The sequence below is a fragment of the Saimiri boliviensis genome, chromosome 1 (genome assembly GCF_048565385.1).
Source record: "Saimiri boliviensis isolate mSaiBol1 chromosome 1, mSaiBol1.pri, whole genome shotgun sequence".
NCBI lineage: Eukaryota > Metazoa > Chordata > Mammalia > Primates > Cebidae > Saimiri > Saimiri boliviensis.
This window is the reverse complement of record NC_133449.1, coordinates 113,828,108-113,854,814: the sequence shown is the minus strand read 5'-3', so window position 1 is coordinate 113,854,814 and position 26,707 is coordinate 113,828,108. Positions and strand designations below refer to the sequence as shown.

Below are 26,707 nucleotides of genomic sequence, written 5' to 3'. Positions count from 1 at the left end.
AAAGTTATTTTAATTTATAATAAATCCAAGTTAATTACCTTGTAGAGGATTTGCATAGGTTTGGTGAGTTCCACATTTCTAAGGAAAGGCGCTAAATATTTGAATAAATCAATCAGTAGCTGTGCATACATAGGCCACCCCTGAAAGAAAGAAATCTACATGAGTCATAATCATACTCAGCTGTTTTTCAACCATTAGAAGTCACCCAAGCAGCTACACTGACTTATTTTCTTCATGCTAATGTAAGTAGAGAATAGTAACGGTGTACCTCTACTAAAGATTGGCATTAAAGGCCGGACACAGTGGCTCACGCCTATAATCCCAGTACTTTAGAATGCTGAGGCGGGTGGGTGGATCACCTGAGATCAGGAGTTCAAGACCAGCCAGGCCAACATGGTGAAGCCACGTCTACTAAAAACGCAAAAAATTGCCGGGTGCGGTGGCTCAAGCCTGTAATCTCAGCACTTTGGGAGGCCGAGGTGGGTGGATCACGAGGTCGAGAGATGGAGACCATCCTGGTCAACATGGTGAAACCCCATCTCTACTAAAAATACAAAAAACTAGCTGGGCGTGGTGGCGCGTGCCTGTAATCCCAGCTACTACGGAGGCTGAGGCAGGAGAATTGCTTGAGCCCAGGAGGCGGAGGTTGCGGTGAGCCGAGATCGCACCATTGCACTCCAGCCTGGGTAACAAGAGCGAAACTCCGTCTCAAAAAAAAAAAAAAACCGCAAAAAATTAGCCGGGCGTGGTGGCAGGCACCTGTAATCCCAGCTGGGAGGCTGAGGCAGGAGAATTGCTTGAACCTGGGAGGCGAAGGTTGCAGTGAGCCGAGATCATGCCGTTGCACTCCAGCCTGGGCAACAAGAGTGAAATTCCATCTCAAAAAAAAGAGAGATTGGGATTTAAAAGGACCTAAGTTGCCAGGCGCAGTGGCTCAAGCCTGTAATCCCAGCACTTTGGGAGGCTGAGGCGGGTGGATCACGAGGTCAGGAGATCGAGACCATCCTGGTCAACACCGTGAAACCCCGTCTCTACTAAAAATACAAAAAAAATTAGCTGGGCATGGTGGCACGTGCCTCTAATCCCAGCTACTCAGGAGGCTGAGGCAGGAGAATTGCCTGAACCCAGGAGGCGGAGGTTGCGGTGAGCCGAGATTGCGCCATTGCACTCCAGCCTGGGTAACGAGCGAAACTCCGTCTCAAAAAAGGACCTAAGTTATTATGAAAATAGTGAAAAATAATAGTTGAAACAAACAACTGGCTCCAGAGATTTCAAGACATAATGGTCCCTGTGTACTTGTAGCAAAATTTTAAAAGAGAGAGGATGAAACCTTGAGGAAACTTCTGATAGAACACAAAATAGTCAACTTGCAGAAACTAACAAGAAATCTGTTTTCTTAATTCCTTATTGAGTCTCAATCATTTCTTCTCCCTCTTGCAACCCAACTCTTGGCAAATAACCTTGTTGAGTCCACAACATGAGTCCTCTATTTTCAGACAAAGTTGGCTTGCTCACCCTTTCCCAACCATACAATTAATTATTGGATAACTGTATTTCATATGTTGTGTTTCTTCCTCCTAGAATGCTTTTCTCCACCAAAGAAAACCAACTTGATTTAAGGGCTATTTCACCTTCCCTTTTTTGTCAAGTTCCCTCCATATTACATAGCAGTCACATTTCTTCTGATCTGAAGGGCCAAAGAATGGTAGTTTCTGCAGTATTCATTTGCCAATTTAATTCCAAGATGGGAGGAAAAAAAACTTCTCATGTTAACTGTGTTGTATTACCAATTAAATTAAGAACTCTTTAATAGAACTTGATCATAATCCTTCAAAATAAAGTAGTCCGGTAGACTTCAACCTTAGTGTGAGAACTTCAGCATTTAGAGTGAGAATCTATAAAACCAACAAGCTCCAGAGCCCTATTACCCAGAAATTTATTCAGATATTTAGGAGGGCACACATAGATTTTAACTTTAAAAAAAACACCTGGCAGGACACAGTGGCTGACACCTGAAATCCCAACACCTTAGGAGGCCAAGGCAGGTGGATCACGAGATTAGGAGTTCGAGATCAGTCTGGCCAGGATGGTGAAACCCCATCTCTACTAAGAATACAAAAATTAGCCAGGCGCAGTGGTAGGCGGCTGTAATCCCAGCTACTCAGGAGGCTGAGGCAGAAGTGCTTGAACCAGGGAGGTGGAGGTTACAGTGAGCCGAGATTGCACCACTGCACTCTAGCCTGGGCAACAGAGCAGGACTCCATCTCTAAATATGTAAAAACAATACCCTTTCCCCCATCCCCCTAAAAAAAACCCCTTAACTGACAAATATATAAATCATTCTGTGCACACGGAAGCAAAACATTTTAAGCGAAAGAAAGGAAAAAAATAAATAAAACCTTGAGAGACTGACACAGGTGGCCCACAACTGAGTTGAAGCAGCAACACCTAATCATTGAGGAATGGCTTTCAGGCAGAGGTAGTCAAGTACTTGGTTAAAACTCTCTCAAGACTTGAGTGAACAATAAATAGAACTCCCAACTAAGTTTGGAAGAAGTACAATTACTACTAAATGCTAATAGAAATCTATAGGCAGTGCTGAAAAGCCCAGGTATAGTCTTATACAGGAGATAAACTGCAGCCACACCTTCTGCTGTGGCGTATGTGCCAGCATTCTTGCAATAAATATCCGATGGGAAATCAGTTCAAGCCAGGCATATACAAAGCCAGGAGCTTTGGTAGGCCTCAAGATGTGGAATGTATTGCTGAAAGAAGAAAAACCTTAGTCAGAAGCACAATCCAACTTAAAAACAGTGAACAGCACATGAATGAAGGCTCAAAGTGCTCAAGGGTTCTACTCCTAAAATTTTACTACATTAATCCAGCAAACCTTAACACGAAATCTCAAACACAATACTCACCAGAAAGCTGTAAGTGTCTGAAAATTAATGGTTTCCAACACATGCTCAGGTGCATTGAGTTCCAAAAGCAGCATGATAAAAATTCGATGGTAGGGAAGCTGCTGAAATTCACTCTGACGAACATCATGATCCTGAAGAAGAACTCCCACTACTATACCAAGGACCTATATAAAACACAAATTACAGCTTATTAATCATTCAATAATTCACTCACCACTTTGAAGTCATGCTTTTTAAACTTTGTATTCTTAAACCCAATAAAAAGGAATGCATATATGCATATCTGAATACAAAATTACATGCTGGTAGCCGATGGGGCCATAAATTGGTTTTACTCAGCCTTCAGTGTTTTGTGTGTTTCTCGGAATTTCAACAGCCTTGGACCACACCTGAACATTTGCCACCAATGGCCAATGGTTTTTCTTCAGCTCTAGAAATCAGCAAGGCCCCTTATATTTCACCATGTTAACAGAATATAACAATCTAATTCTTCTGGTCTGGCATGAAGTTGACATGTGGCAATAATTTACACTTGTCTTGACATTTAGTAGGTAGGGGGCAGTAAGCTGTTAGGTTGCAGAGATTCCCCTTCCACTTGACTTGCCCACTGAACAGTAAGGGACTTGAAGAACACATCTCTTAATTTCCAAAATCCAAAATCAAAGTCCATTTTTACACATTATTTTGTACTGTTTAAATATTCGAATGTCCAGGAACTCTGCTGTGTAAATCAAGCCAATGACTAATTTCACTCGTGTACTTGAGCTGCCAGTCTATCAGCAGGAGGCACTTCTAGCCACCCACTCACAGTGATTCTGTGTATAAGGCAAATTTGTATTACAGTCAATACCAAGTATTAACATATTGAAATATATTATGATCTCTTTCTTTTTATATTTCAGTTAAGGCACAATATTCTAAGACATGGCGGATATCTTTATGTATTACCTACAAATTTAATTCAAGAACAGAAAAAAGCCATCAACAAAATGTTTTGAGGAAGGGTTGGCCCCAATAGGATTAAGAACCACTGATATGGGCAGGCATGGTGGCTCATGCCTGTAATCCCAGCACCTTCAGAAGCCCAGGCAAGCAGATCACTTGAGGCCGGGAGTTTGGGATCCGCCTGGGCAACATGGTGAGACCCTGTCTCTACTAAAACTAGAACATTCTAGACATCACGACTAATGCCTGTATTCCCAGCTACTTGGGAGGCATCCATTCTTGGTGACACAGTGATACTCTCTCAAAAAGAAAGAAGAATTAAAAAAAAAAAAAACACCCCAGAGATGTAGACCAAGACTAAGGCAAGAAAAGATTTCAGACCTTGTTCAGCAGATTAATCTTTGTGACAGTGTTGGTGGCCTCCCCTGAGTGTTTCACGAGCAGTGCAATGAGTCGAACAAAGGCATCCAGGTTGTGATAGCACTTGGCTCGGATCATAGTGGGATTAGCAGCAGGATTGTGCTGCTGCTCAGCTTGAGCACGATAACTGATTTCAACACACATTTCAGTACACAGACGAAAGAACCGTGTTATGAGATCATCAGTCTTTAGTATTCCTTGCTGGTGCATCTACCACGGGAACAAAAAACAGACACAATGAGATAACACACACAAACTTCATATACCTTTAATTGTCATGTTAAAAGATATACTCTCTGTTCCTACTGTCATATTTCTAATTCTTACATTGTAAAAAATGTGTCATCAAGAGAATTATTTTCATTAAGGTGCCATGACAGAATTTCTCCAGTTTTAAGTTTAATTTAGAAGAGAGAAGATGGAAACCGACAGATAATATCATGGCAATTTGGATCAGGTCACCACAAAATAATGTGGAAAATTAACCATGCAAATAAAATCAACTGTTAGTAACTCTCTAAATCATATCAAGACATTGTGAACTCCAAGGAGGAGACTAAATTACATCTATTTTACTTTCTCACAGAATTTAAGATAATTTACTTCTCCAGGATTTGAAGATAATTTCCACAAACTCATTTAACCAATAACAAAGCTTTTAAAACTACAACAAGCTACCCCCAGAAAAATCAATAATTTGTACAATAGATAAGTACCAAATGGAAATATGTACAAATCTAGTCTTTTAATGTAATGAAATGTTATATTAAGTTAAAATAATGTGGGAAATGCAAGTTATTTAAAAGAAAGGAAAGGCCAGGCGCGGTGGCTCAAGCCTGTAATCCCAGCACTCTGGAAGGCCGAGGCGGGTGGATCACGAGGTCAAGAGATCAAGAGATCAAGACCATCCTGGTCAACATGGTGAAATCCCGTCTCTACTAAAAATACAAAAAAAAAAAAGTAGCTGGGCATGGTGGCACATGCCTGTAATCCCAGCTACTCAGGAGGATGAGGCAGGAGAATTGCCTGAACCCAGGAGGCGGAGGTTGCAGTGAGCCAAGATGGTGCCATTGCACTCCAGCCTGGGTAACAAGAGCGAAACTCCGTCTCCAAAAAAAAAAGGAAAGAAAGAAAGAAAGAAAGGAAAAATTAGAAATTATATGACATATGCACTAGAACTGAAGCATGACGGGATTGTTATTTGGCTAGTTCCCATCACCCCTTTAAAAAAAAAAAAGACAACAGTGAAATATACTTTAAGGCTACAGACAAAGAACAAGTCAGTACTCACTGAAGAAAGAAACCAAGCTAAGAAAAAAAAATTCAAGGTTATCTTGAAATTTTTGAAACAACTGTCTCTGATAAGCAGTTAAGACAACTGAACTGGTTAAGACTATGATAATATTGTACCCTTGCTGGGACAGAATGGCAGCATGGCAAAGGGACTTTTTGTCTACATTGGTATCTGAAAAACTAACAGAGAGGGAGGAATAAGGACAGAGTGCTGTGATCAAGGAGGAGCACAAGAAAGAATTTTCAAAAGGATACAGAACAGAAAAGTGTAATATACTCTTTTTCAAGAGAAAGAAGAAATGAGAGCAAATAAGCCAATAGTAAGGGCAGAGACAGGTGCCACATCCATACCCATGAAATAAGCAATGGTCACAAAGACCAATGGATTCCAATTTCTTCCTTTCAAATTATAAATGAGACTCTAAACATGTAGTAACAGCTTTTCGGTAGGGTATTTTTTGTAATTCCCTGGATTCTTTCAGGGGAGAAATATACTCAGTATAATTTACCAAGTTAACATTCACTTTGAAAAGTAAATCCAATTTCAAGTAACTTTTAGAATTCAAGTCAGCCCTTCCACATTCAATCGTCATTAATTTGAAAACAGACCTAATTTGTCACCTTTATTTAGCAATATACCTAAATTTTGGGTTCAGTTTGAAGAAATATAACAGTCAATCTGCAGAAATAAGCAGACAACTCACCCTGGAAAAAAAAATTACAACAGTTCTAATAAAGGAAATTCCAAGGTCAATTCAGTTAAAGTACCACTCTTGCCAAGTTATAATTGGGACACATGGACTCAATGGGTCTAATTCTCTCAGAGTCGCTGAAAGGAGCCAGCGACAATCAAAAACAGAATGCTAAATGGTACTATGGCTCCCTTTTTCTGTTCTTCCTATTCACAAACATTCCTGCCAAACCTGATTTTCAGCTAGGAGCTTTGTTCCCTTAACACTTTAACTCAAAGTCCAATTTGCATTAAATCTAATGAAAAGAAATACTAGAAATTATTTTCCCAAAAAAAGTCACTATGTTTAAATAGATACTTAAACTAGAAAATACCTTAAAACTCTACCACTTAAATAGTTAAGCATTTTGTTTTATCTTTTTTTGTTTTAATGTGGGCTACTTTGAGAATTTTACATATTTATTAGCCCACAGTCCCATCAGTGCTAGTAAAATTACATTTGGCAGTTTCATTATTCATTATCTGACCCATTGTACTTTGTAGCTGTGACAACTGAAATGGAATATACAAAACCAAGAATGGGCAGGAAACGTTGACTTTACTGCTTAGTGATTAACCATGAGAAAACAGGCTATAATTTGACCATATAATGATGACATTTTTTATTTGCATGAGTATGGAAGTAACTGACCACAGGGATGTAATACTGAGCTTTAATATTGGAGGCATCACACCCTACTTATGTTGAATAAAAAGCACCTTTCTTTCCAAAAGCTCTACCTGTCCAACAAACGCAGAGAAAGCTTTGGTACTGTCGCGGCCAGCTGCTGCTGAATGGTAGAGATTCACCCATTCCCTCAGAAGATACTCTGCCTTCTCCCTCAGGCCCGGAGGGTCATCGTACTCTGAGGCTTGAGAGATCCCAGAATGCATCATAAAGTTTGGGCCTCCATGAGCACGATCAATCATTGCTTCATAGTTGGATCGCACTACTTCCATCAGCTGGGGCAATCTAATACAATAAATCCATGGTAAAAATCAGTCTACTCATAGTTGTGATTTTACAGACACGGATGGATAATTTACTCATTTATCAGCAACCATAAGAGTGGTTTACCACTTCACGTTACCACTTCCACACTGAAATAAAACTATCCTTGGTCTCTTCTTATCTGCTTATGAGCACGTAACATGCAAATGACTGCCCTCAGTTAAGCTAATTCTTGCCCAAAATATGTGTTCACTGAAATGAAGCTGATATTCAGAGTCAATAAATATTCACTGCTTGCCTACTATGTACCATGCTTTCTTTAGGTTACGTCTCTTCATTTTCAATCATTCTTTGAGAAATTATTTCCTTTTTATATAAGGAATAGGTTGCCAGGGCACAGTGGCTCACGTCTGTAATCCCAGCACTTCGGGAAGCCAAGGCGGGTGGATCACGAGGTCAAGAGATCAAGACCACCCTGGCCAAGATGGTGAAAAAGTCTCTTTAGAAAAACTAGCTAGGCGTGGTGGCACGTGCCTGTAGTCTCAGCTACTCAGGAAGCTGAGGCAGGAGAATCGCCTGAACCCAGGAGGCAGAGGTTGCAGTGAGCCAAGATTGCGCCACTGCACTCCAGCCTGGTGACAAAGTGAGACTCTGTCTTTTAAAAAAAAAAAAAAAAAAAGTTTAAGGAAGGTTAAGTCAATTTGCCTAAAATCAGAAAGCTTTTAAGTGGCATGACCAGGGCTTAAACACAGGACTCTGACACTAAGTCTAGTACCATAGGTACTGCTCTACGCCAAAAAGGCTTGGCAGTAAATTAAGCTTTTGCCCTTACCAAAGCTACTCACCCACAGCTTGTTGGTAAAGCAGTTATAACAAGTAATCTTAGTAAGTCTGCACATTCATTCCTAAAGATACTAGGAGACTACTAAATGCACAGGGATCTCAAAGCATTTCATCCTCACCCTTCTGGAGCATTGCCTCTGGAATGAGCATTAATTCTCATGAGGGTTTCAATGGTGTGGAACAGATCTGCCTCGGTAACATGGGCAACACTCCTTTCATCCACCAGCAGGATTTTCACCAATTGCATAGCAAATGCCACAGCCATGTAGTTTAAACCATTCTCCATTGACTGGCAACACAGAAAACACAATTTAAGAGGGAAAAAACTTAAGAGCAAACATACTTCCTGGAGTCCTTTTGTCCTTGCAAGTAAATTCCTTCCATACCTGTGCTAGGTGAAGATCATACTGCTGCATATTAACCAAATGATTGCGAATTAGCAGCTCCACAGCCTCCACATTATATTTATATTCATCCCGACATTCAATTAGGCACCTAGAAAAAGTTCAAATGTCTTTATTCACCTAACCTTTATACAATATGGCTATACTGTATAAAATAAAGTGCTCGTTTTACTCAATGGGAATTTGTTCCAAATTAAGAATGCCTTGAGATTCAACTGCAAATCAGTGTCCATATTTAAAAACAGCCGGTAATTAAACAGAACAGATAGCCCAGGTTTTGCTTTCAAATCCTAGGAAACAGAGGATTCCATTTAAGAAATTAAAGTACTTATACATGAATACCACTTCTGAGAAATCACTGAAACCTTTTAAAACAATGACCTACAATTTATTCCCCAAAACAAGGTACTGGTTTTTTCTATATCCAGCATGAGAAGGTAGAGACCAGATGGAAAATAACTACTTAAGAATTCTCACCTCTCAGAAGTAGAAAGTCCAAGTGTCCCTCCCATCTACCTATTAGAAATAAGGGAAACCCCTGGACATAAACAGTGCTATCTATGTCGAAAGGTGATCGTAGTCCAACACTCACGACTTTTCCAAGATGGCTACTGACCTTGTGATCTGTTTGTTGCACCATGGAGACCCATATGCCCGGCCATCCTGCAGAGCTTTTAGTACCAAGAGGTGGCATTCCCTGTAGCGCAGCAGCAGGTCAGCATCAGCACCACTTGTGGCATCTAGTAAGCCCTCTACAGCCTATGAGAGAAAGAAAGCATTCAAAACCATGGAAAATACAGTGCTCAGCCCCAACTATCACAGCCAGAAATCAAATCTCAATGCCCACTACCAAATACCTTCCAAAGCCTCAAGACTGTCCTTTCCACTCTCCAAACATCCTTTTCAGTTGCCTATCACACACACTCTAAATTCTATCTAGTTAAGTTCATTTTGTGTTCTTTATTTCCATAAAAAGCTCTGCTATAGTTAAAACCCAAGGCTCCCTACCTATCCTGATCCAAATTCTTGGATCAACTTGTCCCTGAAAATCTAAAGAGCAGCTGGGCTCACTGGCTCACGCCTATAATCCCAACACTTTGGGAGGTTTAGGCGTGAGGGCCACTTGAGTTTGAGAATAGCCTGCGCAACAAAGCAAGACCTGTCTCCACAAAAAAAAATTAAAAATTAGCTTGGCATGGCAGTGCACACCTGTAATCCCAGCTACTCAAGAGGCTGATGTGGGAAGCTCACTTGAGCCCATGATCACATCACTGTACTCAAGCCTGGGTGACAGAGAGAGACCCTGTCTCTTACACACACACACACACACTCTCTCTCTCTCGCTCTCTCTCAAGCACTAGCTTTTAAAGGTTCTAAAAATTACATTTCTGAAATATCTTTAAGAAAAATATAAAGATTTCCAACTTTATCATTCAAAACTTCCATGACTGCATTCTACACTGGGGAAAAAAAAAATCACCTACTTATAGAACTTGATTTATATTATGAATTTTTAAACGTAACTGCATAAATATGCAGATGGTGGTGCAAGTCACTAAACGTTTACACACCTAGCATTTTCTACAAGTAATAACTTAAGAACCAACCTTTTGGAGCAATCCAAGAGCAGCTATGGCATCCCGAGAGTTTCGAGATAAAACTACAACCTCCAAGAGACTTCGAAGAGCCTGAGCTTGAGGGTTCATGGCCAAAGTTGGTGGGATGGCATGCAGATGCTGCTCCAGTTCTGTAATACACTTATCATAAATCTGAGCTACATCATCTGTTGCCCAAGCTTGCTGTTTTACAGAAGGAAACAACCAACAAGAGACAAAAGAATGTTAAGGTTTTTTTATTGACATATGTATTAAATACAGGTCTATTAGTATGTTTACTCCCTTTTTCTTATTTTGACATTCAAACATGGAGGACTTCTTCCATTCCTTCTTCCTGAGCTATTCAGTATTAATACCATCAGATGGGGCAGTACAAGGCAGGCAAAAGGGAAGAGGTGTTTCATTTGAGACAGAAAAACCTGGCAGACAGCAGCATAATCAAGTGATCGAAGAGATCATCAGTAATAATGAGACAGACTGAGGGCAGCACCACCTGTACCATCTACAAAGACCTGTACATCCTAAGAAAGTAAGTATTCCAAATCGTGAAAAACATAATACTCAGTCCAACTGTCAAAGCCTGATAGGACAGAGTAAGAATACAGGATTACTTCTGAGTTATTCCTATTTTCAAAAAACGCATTACCTGAATCTAGTCATGAGAATACACTGGATTAACAAATCAAACCATTTAGAAAATAATTAGCCTATAATCTTCAGAAGTGTTATGGTCATGGGCCGGGCGCAGTGGCTCAAGCTTGTAATCCCAGCACTTTGGGAGGCCGAGGCGGGTGGATCACAAGGTCAAGAGATCGAGACCGTCCTGGTCAACATGGTGAAACCCCGTCTCTACTAAAAATACAAAAAATTAGCTGGGCATGGTGGTGCGTGCCTGTAATCCCAGCTACTCAGGAGGCTGAGGCAGGAGAATTGCCTGAACCCAGGAGGCGGAGGTTGCGGTGAGCCGAGATCGCGCCATTGCACTCCAGCCTGGGTAACAAGAGCGAAACTCCGTCTCAAAAAAAAAGTGTTATGGTCATGAACGATAAAAAAAAAAAAAAAAAGTTATCTATACCAGCTAGAACTGAGAGAGACTTAAAAAATACGACAACTGAAGCAATGTGAAATTCTAAAGTCTTTTAGTACACATTACTGGGACACTTGGTGAAACTTCAATGAGGTCTGTGGATTAATTAGATGGAGTAAGGTATTAGTATTCATTTCTGAGCTCAAGAGTTGTACCACGGTCACACAGAAAAAATGTTTTGTAAACAAATACAAACCAAAGGATTCAGGAGTGATGGGGACACCAGGTCAGCAACATACTCTCAATTGGTTCAGGGGGAAAATGTTTTTTCCCTATATTTCAAAGTTTTCTGTAAACACCTTTGAAAATTTTAGGAAATTCTTTTATTTAAAAAGCAGGGAAAGGCAGGGAACAGTGGCTCAGACCTGTAATCCCGGCACTTTGGGAGGCTGAGGTGGGCGATCACTTGAGGTCAGGAGTTCAAATCTAGCCTGGGCAACATGGCAAAACCTCATCTTTATAAAAAATACAAAAATAAGCTGAGTATGGTGGCACATGCCTGTAGTCCTAGCTCCTCAGGAGGCTGAGGTGGGAGGATCGCTTGAGCCTGGGAAGTGGAGGTTGCAATGAGCTAAGATCATGCCACTGCACTCCAGCCTGGGTGACAGAGAAAGACCCTGTCTCAAAAAAATAATTTAAAAAAAGACAGGAAGTTATGATGTTACCATGCGAATTCCCCTAATTTCCCCAAACAATGTTAAACCACCCATTTCAATTTTTCCCTTAATCCCCTATATGACATACTTAATTGGACACAAAGAATACCTACAACTCAACAACTATGGGTATTTTTTCCTGTAAATTATGCTCCGAGGAAGCAAGTAGAAAAATCTATTAAATGTCAAAAACATTTAAATTAATTGGTAAAACACTCAATTTAATCTAATACACATTTACCTTCATGGGCTGAGCTAAAAATCCTGTGGGCTGACTTAGGTCATTTGTAGGCAAGAAGCCAGGAACATTGCGTGCAAACTCTTCATAAACAGCCAGCTGCTTTGGGTCCACACCACCAACCTTGAAAGAAGAAAACCTATTTTGACAGAATTCGCTCAACAATCAAAAGAAATTGTTTTGGAAGTGGAAGTCTGCATGTGGGTGGGTAGGCACAGGGACACAAGAATCATTACAACATATAACAGCATGATTAAGCATGCATGCACACACAAATGCAGTTCAGAAGAGGGCTTCCCAGTTCCCTGAATCCTGCTAAGAGTCACCCTCATTTATAAATTATTTGTTTCTCTTGGAAAATGCCTCATATGGGACGATGCCAGTGCAATTCTCCCTTGGAGATGGTAAACATCAGATTTCTCACTGTCTCATCGGGAATAATAAGCAACTATTAATGTGAGAAGCCCAAGCTGGGAAACATGAACACTAGCAGGTACGTGGACTTCTAACAGTAGTAGCACTTCAACAACTTTGGAGAAGCAGGGGCATTTAGAGCTATTTCATACCTGCTCCACAGGCAGCTATTAAGTGAAATGCTATCAAGTTAAGATGTTTTCTCATAAACAACATTTAACCCTGCTGTCCTAGTCCCATTAAGGAGTTCAATCAACAAGACCATTAAAAATAAAGCAAAGATGGGGCGGACAGAGACAGAGCCCCAGTTCTCACTTTCAGCCTGATTTGCTCTGGCATCCGTTCGGCTTGGTAAGTTAAGACAACAGGATCACAGTATCTGCGTCCTTCTTGCCTAGCATGTTTTCTCAGCTCAAATTCCTGCAAACAAAAAAAGTCACTGAGGTTCTTGTTATAAGGCACTTCCTTAAATTAAAAAAGAAAATCTTAAAAGGCAAATTCTAAACACTTACAGTTGCTAATCTCTTGTCCATCTCAGGGCCTGCTTTTTCAACTGCAGTCTTCTGAATAAAACAGCAAGCCAACTCACAATTGTCCTGAGCTAATTGAGCAGCTGCCTGATCCATCATCTCCCTTTGTTGTGGGGAAGCAGTCTATTAATGGGGAGGGGGAAATAGAAGGAAAAAGACTTGAAAGTTGATGTGGACAGACAGGATAGCAGAAAATGCAGTGCATTTGGCAAATGCATTTTAAATTATGGCTCTACTTATAAATCAGCTGTGATCTTGAAATAGTCTTAATTGCTTCCTCGCTTGTAAGATAAAAATACCCTATACACCTTATCAGCTTACTGTGAATATGCCTTAAAATCAATAAAGTAGGCCAGGCATGATGGCTCATGCCTGTAATCCCAGCACTTTGGGAGGCCAATGCAGGTAGATCACTTGAGGCCAGAAGTTCGAGACCAGCCTAGCCAATGTCGCAAAACCCTGTCTCTACTAAATAAATACATAAATCAGCTGGGCATGGCAGCACATGCCTGTAATCCCAGCTACTTGGGAGGCTGAAGCACGCATAAGAATCACTTGAACCTAAGAGGTGGAGCATGCAGTGAGCTGAAATTGTACCAATGTACTCCCACCTAGGCTACAGAGTGAGATCATATCTCATGAAACAAATGTTAAAAACAAACAAAAAAATCAATAAAGCAGTAAACAAATCATTAACCATGATACTTGAATTATTAACCATGGTATCTGACTGTCAAAACTAGTAACTGAATTATTTGAAGAAAGTATGTACACATGCAAAATCACTTTAGTTCATTTTATAATGGCCTTCTCAAACAGCTTTAATCTACTTCTTCCTCGTTAGCAGAAATGAGATTGTTAGATAACGTATTTCCTTTTTAAAGCTTTATTTAAACCAACAAATATTTGGGTATCTACTATCTGTCAAACATTGTGTTGAGGATTTAAGAGCCAAAAAAAAAAACAAAACCAGACACGATGTTTTGCCTCACAGAATTACAATCTAAGATGATGGAAGACATCAAATATGGTGATTATTAAGAATAAGTGGTAATGTCCAGTGCCATATACAGGCAAAGAAAAAAATTCTTATAAACAGTAATAAGTTTTGTACCTCCACCAAGGAAATAGCCAACTTACACGAAGGGCTGAGGCAAAACTGTTCTTTAGGTTGGTAGATATGCTCATGAGCAAAGGTTCTCTGCATGTAATCATAGCCATTCCAGCTGTCAAGTTACGCATCATGTGATGAGCTGCTATTCGCATTCGAGATTCCTCCGAATCCAGAGCAAAATCCTTCCTGACTATTTGCTCACAAGTAGTCATGGCAATCTTAATTGATCGATCCACCACAGGATGGACCAATTCCTGGACAGCCCGTTCAATTGCCTGACGCACACACTGCTTCAACTGTGGATGAGCCTGAAACAAGGGAATCTGGGGGATTGGGGAGGACAAAGTCAACACCTTGTTTAAATAAGACAATCCACGGGTGGATCACGAGGTCGAGAGATCGAGACCAGCCTGGACAACATGGTGAAACCCCGTCTCTACTAAAAATACTAAAAATTAGCTGGGCATGGTGGTGCGTGCCTGTAATCCCAGCTACTCAGGAGGCTGAGGCAGGAGAATTGCCTGAACCCAGGAGGCGGAGGTTGCGGTGAGCCGAGATCGCGCCATTGCACTCCAGCCTGGGTAACAAGAGCGAAACTCCATCTCAAAAAAAAAAAAAAAAAAAAAAAAAAAGACAATCCAATTCCTACTGGCAATCACACTCATGATTTTGTAAATCAAGGTTAACCAAAAACTACCAGTTTCTACTTAAAATTAACCAATGGAAAAATTCAAGTTACAGAAATTGGCCTCCAGTATTCAGTAAACCCTGTGACACACAATAATAGGCATGTCTATTTTTTTAATCCAAGTTTAATGAATAAACTGTTCATTATAACATGCATTAACTACTTAAAGACACACTACTGGCCTACTTAAAATTTGTGGCTAAAATACTCTTAAAAGAAAGCAACTTCTCTAGTAGCTTGGAAAAATGTAAAAAGAATAAAGTTTATAGAAGAAAACTTCCTACAAAAACTATTAAAATTAAAATTAATTCATCAGATTAGTGATCATTTTACAGTACCCACTGAAGTGTTTGGCTTCACCTGAAAGACTGTTTCTAGTCTTTTATTGCAGGTATAAATTATGCCCCAAAACTTATCTGGTCCCTTTAACTTACTGAATTTGTTTTTAAAAAAATAAATAAATGGGCCGGGCGCGGTGGCTCACGCCTGTAATCCCAGCACTTTGGGAGGCCGAGATGGGTGGATCACGAGGTCAAGAGATCGAGACCATCCTGGTCAACTTGGTGAAACCCCATCTCTACTAAAAATAGAAAACATTCTGGTCAACACGGTGAAACCCCGCCTCTACTAAAAATACAAAAATTAGCTGGGCATGGTGGCGCGTGCCTGTAATCCCAGCTACTCAGGAGGCTGAGGCAGGAAAATTGCCTGAACCCAGGAGGTGGAGGTTGCGGTGAGCCGAGATCGCGCCATTGCACTCCAGCCTGGGTAACAAGAGCGAAACTCTGTCTCAAAAAAAAAAAAAGAAAACATTAGCTGAGCATGGTGGCGCGTGCCTGTAATCCCAGCTACTCGGGAGGCTGAGGCAGGTGAATTGCCTGAACCCAGGAGGCGGAGGTTGCGGTGAGCCAAGATCGCACCATTGCACTCCAGCCTGGGTAACAAGAGTGAAACTCTGTCTCAAAAAAAAAATTTTTTTTTAATTTTAAAAATAATAAATAAATAAACCAGCATATCATAGTGTTCAGATCACTGATGAATCACAATTTTTAGATCTAGGTGTCCCACTGCCTCCCACTCCATCCCCCTAAACTAAATATGTCTACAGGGATGGGAGTGGGGGGACAAGGTTAAAATAATTTCTCTGATACCTTTCCAATTCCTTTTAATACAAAATGTTCGATGTATTTATTAATGTTACTCTTGTATTTGTGAACATTTTCAGTTTTTAAAGAGTAAGGACCATGAAAACTCCATTCACCTGATTCTGGATTATATGTTCTGTTAAATAGAAAAAGGCTAAATAGGCCGGGCGCGGTGGCTCAAGCCTGTAATCCTAGCACTTTGGGAGGCCGAGGTGGGTGGATCACGAGGTCAAGAGATCGAGACCATCCTAGTCAACATGGTGAAACCCCGTCTCTACTAAAAATATAAAAAAAATTAGCTGGGCATGGTGGCGCGTGCCTGTAATCCCAGCTACTCAGGAGGCTGAGGCAGGAGAATTGCCTGAACCCAGGAGGCGGAGGTTGCAGTGAGCCGAGATCGCGCCATTGCACTCCAGCCTGGGTAACAAGAGCGAAACTCTGTCTCAAAAGAAAAAAAGAAAAAGGCTAAATAAAGATAACAATAAAATGTCCCCTTGAATGTACAAAGCAAATACTAAGTATAGGGAAAAGGACTGATGAGAGGTCATCTTACATGACCTTATTGTATATCAGACCTCCTTTTAGAACCAGGCAACAGCAACATGACTCAAATCACTAAGTCCTACTTCAAGATCATAGCCTAGAAATTTTATACACAGGCACAATCAGCTCATTTCCAGCCTTTGGCTGGAAGAAATGGCTTATTGTAGAAGGCTAAAGTGACATGATAAAGAAAATAAAAAGCAAAAAGCTATGGTATATACATTAAACATCTTTTACTCTGTAAGGAATTCCTAAAGAGTGTGATTATATTCAGCTTAATTTTAATATCATGGGTTTGAATATGAGGACCCAATATAACCTACATCTGGTCACTCTACTTTTTAAGGGAAGAAAAATCCCAACTGAACTACACAGCAGTTCTAGATCTCCATCCTCTCTGACAAACTCTACAATGTAGGAATCCAGAGGGAAAGGCAGAGCTGAAGAAAAGGTGACCAACGTTTACCTTATCACAAACTAGAAGCTGGGAGAATGGAGGAGCGTTTACTTACTGTTGGATTTAGAGTAATGTGGGGTGCCAGGCCGGCAAGGGAATAGACATTGATGTCATGGTAACTGTACTGTGGCTGTGGTGGAACCGTGGCTGTACAAGTGGTGTTGGTAGCTGGTGTAGTAGAAGTTGCTAAATGTAAAGTAATAAAAAGAGATTTTGAAAGTACATTTATTGACTTTACTATAAAATTAGCTTAATATTACTAAGTGCTCATTATCTAATTAAACTAATTAAATTAGCGATGAGGAGAGGATGTAGCAGGACTATTTTTCCCTCCCTGGAAGGGAAATTGTTATTATAATAGAGATAGACACAAAGCATGTAAAACTATGTCAGTGGCAGTGCCCCACACAACAGAAACCAACTGAGCAGCCATGCCACAATATCAGGGCCAAATCCTACAAACTTTGTCTATAATACAGATGTCTGTTTTCAACCTAGCCTGTTCCTTGGTTTATATGGGGATTCTGAGCTGCTGAGAACTGAGAAAGAAAAGCTCAATTTATTGTAACCACAACTCCCAATCAATCAATTGTCCTGCACCCTTCTCCCATCTTCTTCCTGTTAAACAGCCCATTCCCTTGGCAAATCAAGCAGCTCTCGCCATCCCCAGATTTAAGTGATTAACAGACCATCATCGTATGCAGTTATTTCTGGGACTTCGCACAACAAAGGAGATAACCTGACCTAGCCTCCTTTTCAACAAGAGATGAGAAGAAACTGATTAAATCACATTTAGTTAATATTATGCATGAACTGCCAGGATGGAATCTAAGAAGGTAACACAAGTCATAGTCATTACTTTTGCTTGATAATTAGAAGGCTCACCAAAAAGTAGATAAAGTTTCACCACTACATTATGTGAGAAATTACAGTTTGCTATATACGTGGACATGTACCATTTAAGAGAATACCCTGGCTAACAGAAGCCTTCCTTGACTAATTAGCACTTACTTGTGGTTGTGATAGGAGGGAGTTCTTCTGGCTGCTTGACATCTTTCTTTGGAGCAGAAAGTTGCTCATCTAAATTCTTCAGGCGATCTTTATCCTTTAGGAGGTTTCCAGGCTTTAGCTCATTGATGTCTAATGCAAGGTTTTTGCAGAGGACCTCAATTTCAAATTTCAAGTTTAACTGTATAGTTCAAGAATTGGATTAGAATTTTTAAAACAAAATTTTAGTTTTATTCATAATTTACTCTACTTGCAGTTATTATAGTACTTCCCCCAAAATACCCTGCCTTCACTATAAGTTTCAATAATGTGAAGGCAAAGAATGTTTCAGAGTACAAGGAAGCAGTAATTTACCTTTAAGTCATGCTCCTGATGTAGCTCAGCTAATACATTCATAATTGCCATTGTCCAAGGGTTTGGTGGCCTAAAAACCTAAAGAAAAGCTATTATGTTAAGCTGGCCCAAAAGGTGTCCTTTATTTTGGATTATTTAAAACAATTCAACACAACATAAAGGGGTAGGGGGAATAAAAGAAACAAAAAACAAGAATTTAAAAATAACCAAAAATAAACACTTATACCTGTGTAGCCATAAGAAAACCCCTAGCCTTCTCACCTATATCACATTTCAAAAACAAAACAAACAAACCAACCAACAAACCAAAGCCAACCATGACAATCTTTCCTATTTCACCCAGCCTCTCAAATTGGAAATCCAAGTGCCATAAAGGAAAACAGACTTAACTAAATTTACCTCACAAGAACTAAGGATATTATCTCCTGACCTCGTGCTAAAACAAAGCAATGCTTAGAAATTAGCCATGAATAAAATATTAGAATCTACTCACCACACTACGAATGCTAGACTCTAAAACTTTGGCAACAAAGGGCACTACATAGAGCAATTCTTGTTGTCCTTTAACGTAAGCCTCTAGCAGCAATGATTTCACATCCAAGTCCTAGAATAAGAAAAATACTTTCAAAAGCTGAAAATATACTCCCAGAAACCAATATAATGTAACCCAAGTATTCTGCCAAGCTCGTCCCCAAAACAGCAATCAAAATAATGTCTAGTCCGTGCCTTACAAAAAGGGGTGACAATTTAAAACGTGGGCCAAAATCTTATAAAACCACAATAATCATTAAAAAGCTCCAGTCAAGACTTGTAATTATAATGTGCTGTATAAAGATTTTCAATTTTTACACAAACATTTAGCTGAAACTTACAGTGTGTAAGATGGGTTTATTTTTAGCTAATGTGATCATTCCTAGCCAATGTCCCAAGTTCTTCAGCAAAGAACGATCTGAGAAATTGGCTGCAGCTTTATCAGAGGTCAGGAGCACCTGAAATAGTGTAAAATTAAGAAAGATATGAGAATGAGCTTATGGAAAAGAATCCAACTAAGTATTTGAGAATTCCATTATGCTACTCTAAAGACAAGTCATCATTTCTAAGAACATCCCCCAAAGTAGAATTATTCCGTGTATCATTATTTTGTTGTGTTCATCATTCAACAGTGCCATTTTTACCTTTAAGAAGTCTTTACATTTTATTTTTTCAAAATAGATAATGCAAACACATTGTACAAAATTCAAAAAGAACACGAAGTTAAAAGTGTCAGGTATCCTCCCATAGAAAAGTATTTTCAACTCTGAAAACCTTAGAGGTTTAAAGCAAAGACCTAACAGCAAAGCTATTTTGTAGTGCAACATTCAATTTAAATGAGGATGATAGCCAGGCTTGTTAAGTCTTTAAAGGCAGCAGTCATACAAAGGAATATAATCAAATCAGCCTCCTATTGCCATCTTAGGTATATCCAGGTCATTAACAAATTTCTGCAGTCAACTAAGATAACTTTCTGAGATACAGTATAATACTGTTTATATGTTCCTTTTCAAATTTCTAAAAAACAAAACAAAACAGGCCGGGCGCGGTGGCTCAAGCCTGTAATCCCAGCACTTTGGGAGGCCGAGGCGGGTGGATCACGAGGTCAAGAGATCGAGACCATCCTGGTCAATATGGTGAAACCCCGTCTCTACTAAAAATACAAAAAAGTAGCTGGGCATGGTGGCACATGCCTGCAATCCGAGCTATTCAGGAGGCTGAGGCAGGAGAATTGCCTGAACCCAGGAGGCAGAGGTTGCGGTGAGCTGAGATCGCGCCACTGCACTCCAGCCTGGGTAACAAGAGCAAAACTCCGTCTCAAAAAAAAAAAAAACACAAAACAAAACAGAACAAAACAAACAAAACCATTTAACTGATTCTTCAGTTATTGTTTTTCTTTTCTTTTTTTTTTTTGAGACAGAGTTTCACTCTTGTTGCGCAAGCTGGAGTACAATGGCACGATCTCAGCTCAGTGAAACCTCTACCTCCCGGGTTCAAACGATTCTCCTGCCTCAGCCTCCCGAGTAGCTGGGATTGTAGGCATGCACCACCATGCTCAGCTGATTTTGTATTTTTAGTAGACATGATGTTTCTCCATGTTGGTCAGGCTGGTCTCAAACTCCCAACCTCACAGGATCTGCCTGCCTCAGCCTCCCAAAGTGCTGGGATTACAGGCGTGAGCCACCGGCCTGTTACCGTTTTTCTAAGGGAGACAGAATTATCACAGGAGAGTTTTGGCTGCAGGTATGCACATATGTATATACCCATCTTCTGTATGGTATCTCTTGATTTACGGCTATATTTAAACTTTTGTTTAAAAAAATGAGATCTTAGCTGGGCGCGGTGGCTCAAGCCTGTAATCCCAGCACTTTGGGAGGCCGAGGCGGGTGGATCACGAGGTCAAGAGATCGAGACTGTCCTGGTCAACATGGTGAAACCCCGTCTCTACTAAAAAAAAATACAAAAAGTTATCTGGGCATGGTGGTGCATGCCTATAATCCCAGCTACTCAGGAGGCTGAGACAGGAGAATTGCCTGAACCCAGGAGGCGGAGGCTGTGGTGAGCCGAGATCGCGCCATTGCACTCCAGCCTGGGTAACAAGAGCGAAACTCCGTCTCAAAAAAAAAAAAGAGATCTTGAAACTTTGTCGCAGACACGTGGAAACTTTTATGTATCCCAACCACCCTTACTATGAGATAACAAAAACTAAATAGAATCATGTTCCTTAACTCCATACAGCAACAGCAGAATGGCACAAGTCAGCTGTGCAACAGAGAGCCAGGGATTCTTTTGCACTACAGCGTAACCAAGAATGGGGAATATTCCCATCCACAGGTTTAAATATAGTGCTGGTTTCTAAGCCAATATCCCAAGTTATTGAGCAAAGAATGACCATAGCTATATGCTGATTCTGGAATGTTTTCTTCCTAAGAAATATGTGATGGTTTAGAAAGCAAAATACTTGAATTTTGTTAAATATGCCTCAGCTCAGCAGAGTTTGGCCTTAAACTGCACAGAATCCTAGACAACAGCTATTCCACAAACAGATTTAGAGTCTAAAGGTATCTGGCACTTGAATACCACAAGATACAAACAAAAACATCCAGGACAGTATTGCTTATAATAGTTGAAGTGATTAACCACTCAAATGCCCACTAGCAAAACAAATCCATACAATGGTTTTCTGTCAGACTGTATTTTCTATTTTTTAAAAAAGTGGGGTGGGGGGGGTGGCGATGGTGACTCATGGCTGTAACTCCCCAGCACTCTGAAAGGAGGCCCAGGACAGTAGATTACCTAAGGTCAGGAGTTCAGGACCTGCCTGGCCAATATGGTTGGGGGGGGAAAAAAATCTCTCTACTAAACATATAAAAATTAGTTGGGCATGGTGGTGTGCCTATAATCCCAGCTACTTGGAGGCTGAGGTGGAAGAATTGCTTGAACCTGGGAGGCGGAGACTGCAGTAAGCAGAGATCACACCACTGTACTCCAACCTAGGAAACATAGCAAGACCCAAGTCTCAGAAAAAAAAGAAAGAAAAAACCCGGGGACTACAGCAAAGAGCATTATCATGAACAATATCCAGGATAGGAAAAAAAAGCAAGTGAAAAGGATATAGAGGGTGACGCCATACAGAATATGCTCAGCAATATTATGCTGTTTATGCATAACAATGGTAAAGTTCTAAAATCATACGTGGCATGACAAAAACAATTCATAATAGTGGTTACTTTCAAAGAAAATGCACTAGGTATGCCTATAAATTTAAATTCTTCATAAAATTTAGTTCCAGGTAAGAAACAAAATCTAGAGCAATTTCCATAGGTACCTAGTATTGATAACATACAAGGGAAAATAGCAAAAATCCTACCTATATAATCAGCTACTTCCAAATTTGAAACAATAATTTAAGAAAATATAAGAAACAACTCTTACTTTAATGTTTCTATAGGTCTCATTCAGAACCATCTTGTTAAATTCGGGATTCTTCAGTGTGTCAAGGAAGTTTGAATACAGGCTATGAAAGTTTGGCTCAATACTGACTCTCTTCATAACCAGATACTGTGAAACCCATGGCATAAATTCTTCTTTCACAGTTTCCTTTAGCTCTTCAACCTAGCCGGTCAATATGACATGGGAAGCACAGAATTAAAATAAGATTTGGTTTCTATGACTATCATACTATATAGCACCTGGCTCCTTGCAAAACTAACTTATATGCTAAAGCACAACTATCCTTCACACCACATAGACGCTACAAAGAAGGGTATGCTCAATTCCATAGTCAATCAGAACTCAACCTGTAAGTGATTGGCACTGAAACATCTATGGTCATTTTCAGCTGTAAAATTACAAAACATATGCAGTTCCCATCTCCATGTAAATTACTAATCTACAAGCTGCCATTAAAAGATCTACAGTGTAACCAAAGACGGTTCCAGAACTGTTTTCCTAAATTTCCATCTCTAGGAATCCTTGGCTAACTCTGGCGTTTCCAAGTACAGTTGACCCTTGAACAAGGATTTCAACTGCATACGGTCAAATTAAATGCCGATTTTCTTCTATTTATACCTCTGCTACCTCAGAGAATGAACAAGAGTTCCTCTTCTCCTCCTCAGCTTATCCAACATGAAGATAAAGATCTGTATGATGATCCATTTCTACTTAACAGTAAATACATTTTTTTCTTCCTAATAATTTTCTTCATATTTTCTTTTTTCTAGCTTATTTTATTCTAAAAATATAGTATTACAGGCATATACGACAGGTGTTAATCAACTATTTGTGTTCAACAGCAGGCTGCTAATAGCTAAGTTCTGGGTGAGTAAAAAGTTATGCCAGGATTTGGCTACATAAAGGATTGGCAAACATGAACCCCCCCCATGTTGCTCAAGGGTCAACTATACTCTTTTACCATATAATCTGAGGAGGCAATTAGCAATCTTTATGCTTTTCACAATGTCTGCCTCAGTTATTAGGTTGTAATAAACACTCTCAATGGTCATTGGGAGAAATTGAGTTATGACTAATGACTAGTACAAATGAAACTTTCTATCACCATGAGAACATTAAGATTATTTCAAAAAGCCTATAAATCACTGCAAAACTAAACCTTAAAAACTAGTACTGGCCGGGCATTGTGGCTCAAGCCTATAATCCCAGCACTCTGGGAGGCCGAGGCGGGTGGATCACGAGGTCAAGAGATCGAGACCATCCTGGTCAACATGGTGAAATCCCGTCTCTACTAAAAAAATACAAAAAATTAGCTGGGCATGGTGGCGCATGCCTGTAATCACAGCTACTCAGGAGGCTGAGGCAGGAGAATTGCCTGAACCCAGGAGGCGGAGGTTGCAGTGAGCCGAGATCGCGCCATTGCACTCCAGCCTGGGTAATAAGAGCGAAACTCCGTCTCAAAAAAAAAAAAAAACAAAAAACTGGTCCTAATGTCTAACAAAACCACTAACTGGATATACATATTCCCTTTCCTTTGATTTTATTACCTCTACCTTTAAAGTATTTAAAAGGGTCAGCAATATATCCATTTGTCCATTAAAAAAAGAGAGGTCATTTATAAACTATGACAGCATGCTCACCTTTTGTGTCATATTTGACTGTGAGAGATTATTAAAAATAAAGGCAATTTTCTCCTGGATATTTTCCGGGGGCTCCACAATTCTCTCAGTTTGATCTGTGGCCACAAGCAACGTATCTATATTTGTAGTATTAATAGAAGGCTAAAAAAAAAAAAAGTACATAAAGCAAGTAAGTTGAAATGCTTCCTTAAAAAAAATCCAATAATGTACACAAATTTAGTATTAAAAAATACACATGGTATGATTGTGTATCAGAAATGTGGAGAAGAACAGTGAACTATTAATATGTTTGCCTCTGGGAAATATAAGGATGGGAGATACAAAGGAAGAAATGTCTGTCTTTTATATCTTGTTTATTAGGCATGCATTATGATAAAATTCTAATACATGCTCACTACTGATTTATTACAATATAATCACAAATCCTGGAAAAGAAAAAAGATAGATCTACTTACTGGCACATCTTTCTTAAAGCTGACTCCAGTTGGCCTGGTGACCGTAACGGTTTTAGCAACAGTGGTGGTTGTTGAGGTGGTTACCATAGTGCTAACCTGACCAGCAAGAGGAGCTTTTGCTGGAACCTGGGCCTGAGCCTGGGCCTGCGCCAGTGCAATACTTCCAGGGGTTGTGATAGAGCCTTGCATTTTCACAGGAGGATCTCTCGACTGCTGTCCATACTCGATATACTAAAGGGGTAGGGACAGGAAGAAGAGTTACCCTTAAATGCTAAGCCTGGATTTTATGTCCCTCTTTTCTGAGAGAGTAAAAAACATTTGAGTACACTTTTGGTTCATCTAGCTCCCATCCTCTGCCCCATATCCTGGCACTAATACATAAGTAGATTCCATGAATCTCCTTCAGAGATAAAATCTTACTAAGTTAAGGTATTTATGAGAGAACTACAGCAAAACAACTTCTAGAAGCAGACCCAGATATTATATAAATGTCTTTAAACTCCTTAAAAAATGCAAACCTTAAAAGTCTTAATAACTTATATAGTAAACTCATCTCTTTTCTAAGTAGACAGCAATGAGAAACCAAAGGCCTTAAAAAACAATACAAACACCATGGTAGTATGAATTATTATCTCAATAAGGCTGTTATTACAAAAAAAGATAATAACTCACTCTATATAGCCAAGCCAACTAAAAGATAAGCAACACCAATAATGAGTGTTGTTTTAGGGCAGGTTTTCCCTTCCATCTTACAGATCTATAATAAAACTCCCTCCTATCCCCACACAATTTAGAGGGCTGACATAAGGATCCTCAACCTATTTCAACAGTCCTTACCTAATCTGCCAATTATGTATACAATAGTTTTATTTTTAGAGGGACATTTCTTTTTTTGTTTATTTGTTTTGTTTTGTTTTGTTTTTTTTTTGAGATGGATTTTCGCTCTTGTTACCCAGGTTGGAGTGCAATGGCGCGATCTCGGCTCACCGCAACCTCTGCCTCCTGGGTTCAGGCAATTCTCCTGCCTCAGCCTCCTGAGTAGCTGGGATTACAGGTATGCGCCACCATGCCCAGCTGATTTTTTTGTATTTTTAGTAGAGACGGGGTTTCACCATGTTGACCAGGATGGTCTCGATCTCTTGACCTTGTGATCTACCCGCCTTGGCCTCCCAAAGTGCTGGGATTACAGGCTTGAGCCACCGCGCCCAGCCTAGAGGGACATTTTAAAAGTAAAAAAGAAAGTCTCTGAAAAATAGCCCTTTATGTTGACAAAGTACAGAAAGTGATGATCTCTCTCTCTCTCTCTCTCTGAACTAAATTAAAATACAGAATATCAAATAGGTTCAAATTCTGAGCTTCCTCATGCCTTTAAATATGATCTTCTAAAGTTATTTCTCTACTGCACGTTAAAAAATAATTACCAACATTCCTGTTAAATGTAAACTGATGTTGATCAAAACCAAGACACAAGTATAACTAATGCTTACCAGTTAACCCAAAATCAGTCATTAAAACAATGGTTCTCAAATCTCAATAATAACAATCATACAAAATGGTTTAAAATGTATACTCCCTACGTCTATTTTCCCGAGGACTGACTCCTTTTAAATAAGCATCTCAGGCGGCTTACACCTGTAACCCCAGCACTTTGGGAAGTGGAGATAGGCAGATCACAAGTTCAAGACCACCCTGGCCAATATAACATGGTGAAACCTGGTCTCTGCAAAATTACAAAAACTACCTGGGCATGATGGCAGGTGCCTGTAATCATAGCTATTTAGGAGGCTGAGGGGGGAGAATCGCTTAAACCTGGGAGGAAGATGCTGCAGTGAGCTGAGATTGCCTCCCTCCAGCATGGGCGACAAAGCAAGATTCCATCTCAAAGAAAGCACCTCAAAGGAATCTAAGGAGTTGGTAAGAAGTCTGTATTTTTAACAAACATGGGCTAACTCTTAAATGTAACAGCTTTGGTTCATATTAACTCATAGAAGTTTTACATTTTTATATACAAGATTCCCACTCCAATTCCCTTTTAGAATCAGGCAGGGTTTCTATGCAAAGATTCTCTTAGTATCGGTAAAAGTGTTTATTCTTCAACTGGATTATCAGGTTGAAAGAATTAGTAAAAAGTTTTTGACTAATCAAGTGAGCCTGCTACTTAGAAAAGATAATCGAAGAATGACATTTTTTCATATTCTCTTATAAAGCCACAAAATGAGCAACGACAACTAATATGTAAACCTATAGCATGCCAATTATTAAGAAATCTT

At 39.8% G+C, this 26,707-nt stretch overlaps 1 protein-coding gene and 1 non-coding gene across 7 annotated transcripts in view; both read right to left on the bottom strand.

The window, feature by feature from the left end:
- CNOT1 (CCR4-NOT transcription complex subunit 1) overlaps positions 1 to 26,707 on the bottom strand; it is a 96,476-nt gene that overhangs the window by 10,770 nt on the left and 58,999 nt on the right. For 3 of the 6 annotated variants that reach the window (XM_039475817.2, XM_039475827.2, XM_039475825.2), the window contains exons 23-43: positions 24,438 to 24,668; positions 23,983 to 24,123; positions 22,325 to 22,504; positions 19,231 to 19,347; positions 18,852 to 18,962; positions 18,359 to 18,436; positions 18,008 to 18,185; positions 17,052 to 17,182; positions 14,190 to 14,486; positions 13,032 to 13,172; positions 12,835 to 12,939; positions 12,109 to 12,228; positions 10,116 to 10,307; positions 9,125 to 9,267; positions 8,491 to 8,599; positions 8,224 to 8,393; positions 7,030 to 7,282; positions 4,248 to 4,496; positions 2,922 to 3,085; positions 2,648 to 2,765; positions 39 to 140 (exon numbers count right to left, since the gene is read on the bottom strand). In XM_039475817.2, the coding sequence (XP_039331751.1) occupies positions 39 to 140; positions 2,648 to 2,765; positions 2,922 to 3,085; positions 4,248 to 4,496; positions 7,030 to 7,282; positions 8,224 to 8,393; positions 8,491 to 8,599; positions 9,125 to 9,267; positions 10,116 to 10,307; positions 12,109 to 12,228; positions 12,835 to 12,939; positions 13,032 to 13,172; positions 14,190 to 14,486; positions 17,052 to 17,182; positions 18,008 to 18,185; positions 18,359 to 18,436; positions 18,852 to 18,962; positions 19,231 to 19,347; positions 22,325 to 22,504; positions 23,983 to 24,123; positions 24,438 to 24,668 (3,330 nt within the window). The remainder of the gene's footprint in view (positions 1 to 38; positions 141 to 2,647; positions 2,766 to 2,921; positions 3,086 to 4,247; positions 4,497 to 7,029; positions 7,283 to 8,223; positions 8,394 to 8,490; positions 8,600 to 9,124; positions 9,268 to 10,115; positions 10,308 to 12,108; positions 12,229 to 12,834; positions 12,940 to 13,031; positions 13,173 to 14,189; positions 14,487 to 17,051; positions 17,183 to 18,007; positions 18,186 to 18,358; positions 18,437 to 18,851; positions 18,963 to 19,230; positions 19,348 to 22,324; positions 22,505 to 23,982; positions 24,124 to 24,437; positions 24,669 to 26,707) is intronic. The other 3 variants (XM_039475832.2, XM_039475841.2, XM_039475836.2) reach the window with 1 other exon arrangement.
- LOC120362231 (small nucleolar RNA SNORA46) lies at positions 21,105 to 21,239 on the bottom strand. The gene has a single exon (XR_005578192.1). It is a non-coding gene; the product is annotated as a small nucleolar RNA SNORA46 (small nucleolar RNA).